The 10037-nt window shown below is 37.0% G+C and overlaps 1 protein-coding gene across 1 annotated transcript; it reads left to right on the plus strand.

Annotated features, from left to right (window-relative positions):
• Positions 1-25: 25 nt before the first annotated feature.
• LOC138139541 (zinc finger-containing ubiquitin peptidase 1-like) lies at positions 26-4734 on the plus strand. Its single transcript, XM_069059851.1, has 8 exons — positions 26-165; positions 273-522; positions 577-882; positions 1168-1369; positions 2930-3375; positions 3430-3776; positions 3842-4065; positions 4135-4734. The coding sequence occupies exons 2-8, from the start codon at positions 278-280 to the stop codon at positions 4177-4179; spliced, it is 1815 nt and encodes a 604-aa protein (XP_068915952.1). The 5' UTR covers positions 26-165; positions 273-277; the 3' UTR covers positions 4180-4734.
• The last annotated feature ends 5303 nt before the right edge of the window (positions 4735-10037 follow it).

The following is a 10037-nucleotide window of genomic DNA, read 5'->3' on the forward strand; positions in this document are numbered from 1 at the left end:
AGTGAGTAAAGCACTTTCATGTCGATTTTGTGGTGGGGCAATTCTACCAACATAGGCAATCCATTATGCAGATTTGCTATGCGGGTTGCAGAAGTAGGTCACTAATCAAACTGTCAAATGAATCTTAACATCTTTAAAATCGAAATAAAATCGCAGGAAAAGCAGGTGAGACTCGCTTAGTTCTCTAATCGACTATAAGCATGTCAATTACAAAGAATTTGCAACGAGACCAAGTCCCAGTAATTTTCCGATAACCTCAAAATCAATTCCAGATAGGATGGCCAGTAACATCCCTGATTTCTTCTATTCCTGCGAAATCTGCGGCTTGGAAGGCCTGAGCGAGGATGAATTTAGGACTCACACGCGGACCGCCCACGTTGACGGTAACGCGGTGTGCCCCTTTTGCGAATTGTCAGCTGTTTCCCCTGCCGAACTCATCCTGCATGTCAACCAAGCTCACCTGGATTACTTGACACCAGAATCCGAGTCCAACCTGACTTTCATCGATGACGTCAGTCCCAGGTATGGCCGTGGCGATGACTCGGCTCTCCATCAGTCACGACGCGTCTGTTGCAGCGACTACAATGGTATGGTCAATGGGGAGAGTAGTAATAACTGGAACATTCCGTCTATGCCTAGCCACTCGAATAATGTTAATAGTATAAATGTTAGCGGAAGTAAGAGTAATATTAACAACATCAATCTGTCCCCGAAAGTGAACGGGGGCGGCGAGTTGAGTCCGAAGAATTCGAGCCACGGGCAAGGGTCGCCCCTCAGGTCTAGTCTGGCGTTGAAGTTGAAGAGTGCAACGCCGAAGTTGCAGTGTCCCATGTGCAACTACACCAGCACCAGTCCCAACGAGCTGGAGGAGCATGTTAACAGGTATCAACATGATTTATATTCATTTTATATAACTTTTCATATAATGAGTCATATTTTGTTTATTGCTGATTAATTTTTTGCAATCTCATTTCATAAATGTATGGTTATGAGTTCAGTTACTGGCGCGTTTTGTTGCCAACTTGACGTCATTTACGTTAATATCTTAATATTCAGTAACTAATGTAATTGTTAAGTTATTGTATACTTTATAATCTTGATTTTATTTATTGACATTTGTACTTTCAACAAAACTTGTATACAATTTTAAGTATTTAATGTTTGTAGGAGACATTTTGATTTGACGTCACCCTCAGTGGGGGGAACCACCGGTGAAATTTTTTCCTGTCCGTTATGTGTGAAGTCTTTCAATTCGGCTCCCGATTTAGAACTTCATGTCAACATTGAACATAGAGACGTCCTTTCTCCGGCAAGTCCGCCTACTCACTCCTGTCCTATCTGTGGAATCAATCTGGACAACGAGAGTAATGTAAGTTCATCGAGAACACCAAAAGAAAATAAGAATAACGAATAATGATAAAATTATTGATCTGGTTTATGCATGAGTAAAAAAAAAGAGAAATTCTTGCCGCCTGATGCTTATAAAACTGAAAAAAATGTTACTTGCTCATAAATGTAAACAGCATGCGATTAATAGGTAGTAAAGGGTGGTTCTTTAAATTTGGCGTGGAAGTAGGCGTTGGAGAGTCGATTGAGAGCGCACCACTCGTTTAAAAGCGTAAGATTTAAACAGCTGATCCGTGATCCGTAACCTGTACCTGTATAGTGCGTTCACAATCAACAGTTCAACGCCAACTTCGACGCCAAATTTAAAAAAAACACCCGTTATATTGTACAACTAGTTATGAAAGTCATACTTTTTTCATGAATTTGCAGTTTGATTAACGAAGGCGGAGCCTAATTTTTTGCATATTGTAAGTTGAGAAATTTGGCCTAAAAGGATTTATGCAAAATAGTCGGTATTCTTTGCCAATGAATTGAATAAAATGATTTAAAAAAGTGTTACTTTCATTACGATGTTTCGTTAAAAAAAGTCAATTTTCATAATCAATATGCAAAAAAAAATAATAGGCTAAGTCATGACTGGCATGGTTCAGTTGACAGCCCTAGTTGAAACATTGCTGTTGAAAAAATATTTATTTTAACTCCTCTAACCTCTAATAGAGAAACTTGACTGTTGTCATTGTCAAATACAACAACATTTAATCTAGTGCTGCCAACTAAAGCATGATAGTCGCGGCTTACTCGATTTAATTTTTTTAAAGATTGCGCAATAAGAGGGTTAGTGAGCCAAGTTAGATCACGAACATAAGAACTGTCACAAATAAAATAAGCCGTAATGAGGCGTAAGCCTCACAGTTACGTATAAAATCTAAACTGAACAGTCGCATAATTAGGGATTTTATTTAAATTATGTTGGTAGCAACTACCATGTTTCTATGTTTCAAATAAAAATTCCACTAGTGCAGCTTCATTCTTCAGATTCTAATTTACAGCTGTTTTATTTTTAAATAAGGTAGCCTTGTCAACGGCTTATTAGGACCGTATTTGACACCTCATCATTAAAAAAATTATTTCAACTTCAGCGAAAAGCCTTTATAATTATTGCAGGTATAGAAGATTCCAACAACTGCACTGAATACTTTCGTAGATTAAAGTGACACTACCTGGTTTATTTATTTATAAATGTCGTATTTTTATTTTTAAAGAAGTCTCAAAATATCCCGCATTGTCACTTTGAGACCAGAACTATCTTACACTTTTAGTTAACGATTGTTTCGATGTAGAAGTGGAACAAACTATTTTTGTATTATATTTTACAATAAATAACCAATGACTTTTAGAAGTTTTGCGTTTATAAAATTCAAAATTGAAACTACGACAGTTAGGTTTCGATATTGTCGAAAAAGATTGAATTTACTTTACATGAAAAATCCAATGCGTAGATTAATTCATACAAAGTTCAAGTGTCAAAACGAAAGAAGATTAATGAGTTTCGTAAGAGATCTGCACGTTGTCCTAATTTCAGAGCGAGGGCGCCGCTCGCCACGTCGAGAGCCACTTCCCCGCGGGTTCCCCCCAGCCGGCGGAGAGGGCGGCGTTGCGAGAGCGCGAACAGCGCGAGTTCGAAATGTTGAGGGCCCAATACGGCATGGATAATCAGGGTAACTTCCGCGAACAATCCGTGACCAACATGCAGAGGGCCGTGTACGCCGGTGAGATGAGCGTCGCCGACTACTACGAGCGCACCCTCGACCTGAGGGCGGCCGAGAGTTGCGGCATCGACGACGGCAGCTCCGTCACCAGGAGCATAGTGCCCAGGGTGAGAGCGATGAGCACGACGGCCCCGAACGTCGTCCGCACGCTCCTCTGCACTTGCGTAGACCACTACGCCTCCTCTTACGGAGACAGGGGGTGGGGTTGCGGCTACAGGAACACTCAAATGTTGATCTCGAGTCTCCTCACCCACACAGGGTAACCTCGCCTGTTGCTCTTGGTACATCTGGAGAACATTGCGTATGTCCCCAGGTACAACGAGCGCCTGTACAAGCTGTGGCAGGGTCAGAAGCCTCCGAGGAGTTCGGTGCCGAGCATATCCCGTCTGCAGAGTCTCATAGAGCAGGCGTGGTCGCAGGGTTTCGACATCCAGGGTTCCGAGCAGCTGGGATGCAGGCTGGTCAACACGAGGAAGTGGATTGGGGCCACGGAAGTGGTCACGTTGTTGTCGTTTCTGAGGATCAAGTGTCAGCTGGTGGATTTTCACAGGCCCACGGGACCAGGAGGTGCGCATCCTGAGCTGTTCAATTGGGTGATGAAGTATTTCGAGAACGGTATCGGCGGGGAGTTCACGCCGCCGCTCTATCTGCAACATCAAGGTAACAGAGGATTTGAGGGGTCAGCTAAATGTTCGAATCCAGCACGATTATTTTGTTCGGCACAGGCCACAGTCGGACCATCATGGGCGTAGAAGTGCACCGCGACGGCAGCCTCATCCTCCTCGTCCTCGACCCGAGCCATTCCCCCCAACAGATGGCTCAGTTCGGGGATACGAACAGTTCAGCGGTGGCGCTGCGATTGCTGAGGAAGAGCGAGGCTGCCATGAAGGCGCGCCAATACCAGATCGTGGCCGTCGTCGGAACTATCGATTCGGAACAACAATATCAGGTGAGCGAGATCGAAACTGACCGTCCCGAATGGCTGTTTACATGTTGTTCTCTTTTTCTGTACCCGCAGCAAAGTAAGATTCTGAGAGGCACCCGAGTACCGCAGGACCGGTGAGGTTGACCGATATCTAATAAATAAATAAAGATTATCCACTTTTCACCACCTCTGCTGTTCATATATTAAAACAAATTTAAAATGTGGGGGAACTTGTGTGATTTCTTGCCACTCAGTATAAGTTTTTTTTTTATCATCATGGCCTCGAAATGTCAATAACTTAGATAAGGAAGAGCTTAGATTCGGCATTATGATTTTGTTATGTTGGTAATGACCGGAGGATTTTTACGCTCCTCCGTCAACGCAAATTGAGTGATCCTCGAACAATATAAAAAGAGTTGACAATTATAATACTGTTACCGTTGACAAAACTATTTTGACTAAGAGCTTTAGAGATTACTGTTTCATTTTTTGTTTTTATTTGTTGACCACTGTTGTAGGATTTTTTGTCCTGACGCTTGTTGCCTCTTTATTTATTTTCCTTTTTACATCTTAGTCTTAGTAAGTTGTTTTGTTGTTGTTTAAATATTGTCACCGTTGAATTTTACCTCTAATACACCTCATTACGAATGTACAAAAAGTAAAAATCATGGTTTATTAAAGATTCATTGGAGATCGGCGTATTATTCAACCTGACAAACGCGTGCCGATCCCAAGTGACTCCGCGAATTTCCTGCATACATCTCGTCGCCTTGTTTATCACTCCTTATCTTCATAATTGATGTTTGTTTGTCCGATTTTTTCCCATTGAACTTTGCATCAAACAAATTTGTTGTTGTTGAACGGTCGAATCTAGAGTGCTGTTACGTCAACGGCCGAATTGGTGTGTGACGACCTCATTGGTCGAGCGGGGAGGCGTGCGCGTGACGTCAGAGCCGCCCAAGACCGGCTTATCACGCCGCTAAAAATTACGAGCCTTGGGCGCTTCTCGGAATTGATCTCTTCTTGAATGTAGATGGGTGTCCCATGATATGCACAATTATAATTTATGGACGGGAAATACTCCGCTGAATCAACCTTAATGAAATTGTTTACCGAACGACAATCGAATTGCGCGTTCAGTGATTGATGTCGACGGGTGCAGGACAGGTATTGCAACGTAGATGGCGGATGATGAAAGTGGTGACCGACTTGCATCGCACCCGGCGAGGAAAACGCAGGTGCGGTGACGCGAATTCGGGAAAACTGGAGGCCTTGAGAGTGGAAAACAGTCACTTGTTAAAGTCAAGGCCGCGAGGGAAAAAATAGATTAGTTATGTAGATTGGACGCCAAAATGCCGAGTCTTCGTTTTATTTTGTCTAATGCAGTTTTGTTTTGCGGAATTTTGGAGTCATTTGTGCAAAGAATCAGTCCGGGATGCGTCGCCCGGTGTAATATTTTTTGTCCCACTCCTGATGGGGCAGCAACGTGGGTGGCGAAACGCGTCGACGTTGGTGATACAGCTGGGGTGCGTCGACATTTCGGTTTTGACATTCAGCTCTTCACCAATGATAAATAGTGTCAACTCTATGACATTCTAGAATAATGAATAATTTCAAATGGTTGTCAATTTCAATTAAATTTGACAAAGCCTCAACACATGACCCGTAATTATGGTATTTAACGAGAACTTCCTTGCATAAAAACGGGTCAAAAAGGTCTCATAAATTCAAATGAAATTGTTGGCTACCAATCAAAATTGAGGATTGATTTTCGTCGGTTTTCTTTAGAAACCGTGTAAGTTCCATTTTGATTATTAATTTATTTAAATATTTATTTATTTATTTAAATAATTATTAATTATTTAAATAAGTTTCACAATACAATCAGCAGACTGTTTTGATGAACACTATACAAAACTTTAATACACATTTTTTGCACTTTACTCCAAAAAGCTAACATAAAAAATAAGAATTTGAAACAGTTTTCCAGAAAAATTTTGCTAATTAGATATACACTGTTTTTAAAGAAAGCAGACGTTTTAAACATTTTTAGGCAAAAAAAAAAATATATCACAATCGACTCATCAACGCCAACTTTGAGGATAAATTTAAATAATTTAAAAAATATTAATTATTGTGACAATTTAAAAATTTGTTATAGAAATGAACGAAATCGAGGATAGCGTATTTCAAAAGAATGTTTTTATTGGTAGATTTTATAAAAAAACCCGGTAACAAGGTAGTACTATGGCGATCATTAAATTTTGGACATCATTTTTCTGTCATTAAAAAAAAATACTCTAAATCATGCTTTATTGAAATTGTCACACATGAATGATGAAATTGTTGTCAAATTTATCTATAATTTGTCAATATGAGCGATGACAAAATATTAAGTTTATGGTTTTTATTTATTTATTTTTTATTAATTAAACCCTCGTTCTATTCCATTTGTCTGATTTTTAAAATTTCTTGAATGTTTTGTCGGTAAATCTGACATTCACATTTTCAAAATTGACACAATCAAAATTAAGGTTATTAATACATAAAGGTCGTTTTAGAATGTATGACAGCACGATGACACTAGTGTCCAAAATTTATTGATCGCGACTGTACATATACAGTGAGCGGCAAAAGTATGGAATTAATTAAAAATTAAACAAAATTTTTTTCAAAAAAATAATAAAAAATAAAATTCCAAGCAGTCATTTGTTTTCGAGTTATGACGTCATTGATATACATATTTTTTTAATGGAAACCCCCTATTTTTTTTCTTGATTCTGATAGCCCCTTTAATTGTCTAAACGCCAGAATAAAAATTTTGTTACCTTACATAAGAAAATTTTTGAGAAAAAAAATAATAAAGCTGGAAAAAATAAATTTTATAACGACCAAAAACAAGTCAAAAACTGTGTTTGTAAGTACTTAAAATGATGGAATTAAATGTTCGAATTGCCATCCCCCAGCTTGTTGACAATAAGCAAGTTTATGAAGAAGTTTCCCCTGTTTTAGTTTTATCTATCGCACCCAATCAAAATTAAAATTTCTATACGTTGTGTTTCTGTTAAATGAGTCATTTTCGAAAACATTTTTTAAAACAAATAACACATACGAATGAAATTGACAGTAACATTTGACTGTTTGATTTACCTACTTGATTTTATCACTTGTTTTTGTTTGTTATAAAATTTATTTTTTTCAACTTTATAATTTTTTTTTTCTCAAAAATTTCCTTAGTAAGATAAGAACATTTTTATACTGTCATTTAGACAATTAAAAGGGCTATCAGAATCAAGAAAAAAAATAGGGGGTTTCCATTTAAAAAAACTATCGATGACGTCATAACTCGAAAACAAATGACTGCTTGGAATTTTCTTTGGTACTAAAACATGTATTTTGATAAACTAAAATTGACCTGTCGAAAGATTATTTTGAAAAAAATTTTGTTTAATTTTTAAGGAATTTATTCCATACTTTTGCCGCTTACTGTATACTATGTATGAAGTTTACGTTTAACAAATCCATTCGGTTTCTTCTCGGTACTCGCTAATACATAAATCATTTAAACATTTTGTTGTTCAAGATGTAATTTGTTATGTCTAAAAAAATTCCTAAAATTTTTATTACTTCCTTAAACTGATTAAAATTTAATTTTTGTTTGTCTGTATAAAGATAACGAGGAGAAAATATAAAAGTACAACGTAAGTCCAAAGACAACAGTTTTTGCTGTATCATTTTTTACTAATTTTAGTTTGAAACCGAGCACTGAATATTGTTAACGCAGGATCTCCCACTTTCTTAGAAAACACCTAATATTTACATTTTATTGCCTGTAACTTTCTTTTTTGGAAAATTAAAGTTGCGTCAATTAGGGTTCACATGATAATTTACCTGAACGATACTATTGATTCTAAAGTAAAATCGTTACTCGTTATACTGGGTGCCCCAAAATTCGCGGAACAACGTAGTAGAGGTTGTTTTTGTAAGAGGTACATAGGTGGAGCCAACAACCTGCGCGAAGCTGACGTCATAGTTATGAGCAGTGGCATAACCAAATTATTTAAATTTATTTTATATGATTTATTAATTAAAACCTCATTCTGTTCCATTTGTCTTACAGAACAATGTTCTAGAGTACAGGTTTCTATTAAGAAATCCGGTTTTTATCATTTATTACAATACAAATTAAACTTGGCTGCCACAGCTGAAAAACAGGACGCCACTGAATGTACGAACAGCTGGTTGATTTAACAGAGTGGGGCACGAGCAAACCAACGTTGGTTTACTGCGCAACTATATGGTGTGTACCTCTTACAAAAACAACCTCTAGTACGTTGTTGAGTAGTCATTAAGAGATCAGGTAAAAATGTTTAAAAAAATCAATCTTCTTTTTTGTAGAAGATATGGACCTATTCGTTACACTAAATGTGGCAACATTTAAAAACATTCTATGCATCCCAATAGTCTGCAAATATTTCATTTTTGTTATATCCTTGGAAATGAGAGGGAAAAATCAAAGCCGTGTTGCCGTACGCTGTTTGAGGTAAAACGAACATAAAATTACTACTTGGAAATGCTGGAAATAATGGAGAAAATAATTGCAAACCTGATCACAATCGTTCAAAACTATTAGGCCACTTGCTAGTGAAAGACAAATAGTCAAAATCTTTTTTATTATTTAAAATAAATGAGATCAAAGCTGCACCTTTTGGGCCCCCATATCTTCAAATCTAAGAGGTATAGAATTTTTTAATTATTTTTCTCGTTATTTTCTAACATGCATTGACATTACCTCATTGAGTTGTTCCGCAAATTTTGGGGCACCCAGTAGATGTGAATTGTCAAATTGACGTGTGGTTGGTATCAGCTAAAATTACCAGGCGCGCTTCTCGGGATTTTTGAATTTAAGTTTTTGTTCTGGATTTCTGGTGCCAATAGTCAAACGTGACAGGTAGATTTATACAAGCGAGGCCTCCGTGAATATACAGGCCGCGACTAAAGCTTGTGTCACGTGATCTGAAGTCACAAGTTCCGGCTTTCTTTTTAAAAAGTGTAAAAAATAGTTCAGAAAAATTAAAGTGATAAATTAAAGATGGTAGTCTTTTTATATTTACCGAATTTAGGTTGCAGACTTCTTAAAAGAGTGAAAAACGCTAATTGATTGATGCTGTTAGCGTCAGCTAATATGGATGGCCGTTGGCTGTGTATTAAGTGCATCGTAAAATTTGTGTTTTTCAACAAATGAAAAAAGAAAAAGCTATATGTTATTAATTAGGTATAAAATAAACTTTTGGTTGGTGCCGTTTAGGATATAATAGAGAGTTTTTGCAAACCGTTTTATCGAATTTAACGTACGTTATTCTGTCGTCGCTAGGCTGCAGAAAAATTTGTCGTTGTCGTAAACGTTAAACCAAAGACGTATTACGTCTTTTCTAGTTCGTTGTCGTACGTACGTTAATCGAATAACGTATATCAATTAGAAATTTAATTTTCGAAAAACTGTCGTCTAGTCAAGGTTCCAAGTTTAGATTTATAACATTAATGATTTCTCAAAGGATATGCGCTATCTCCATAAATTTTGATTCGTTGGCCATTTACAAAACTGCTTATAATAATTAATATAAGGAATTATTAATTATAATAATTCCATCTGGACATAGCAGTGATTGATATTTAAATTTATTTATTTTATTTATTATTTATTTATTTGTAAATAAGTTAACGTTTACCGATAAATTAAAACGTTTTGCAAAAACTCTTTTTAAAGACGTACGACATAATCTCTACGACATAAAATGACGTTGTCGTTAAAGTTTAACGGGCATAATCAAACGGTTTGTAAAAACTCTCTACTAATAAACATATCATTTTATCAAAGGCGCTACAAATTTGACAAAAAATATATCTGGGTGAGTCTTTTTCCTTTCATTAAATATGCCTGAAATTAATTGTTCAAGCAATTAATATGTATGTGACCGTCTTTTCTTTTCCAAAAA

This window comes from Tenebrio molitor, chromosome 9 (assembly GCF_963966145.1).
Source record: "Tenebrio molitor chromosome 9, icTenMoli1.1, whole genome shotgun sequence".
Lineage (NCBI taxonomy): Eukaryota > Metazoa > Arthropoda > Insecta > Coleoptera > Tenebrionidae > Tenebrio > Tenebrio molitor.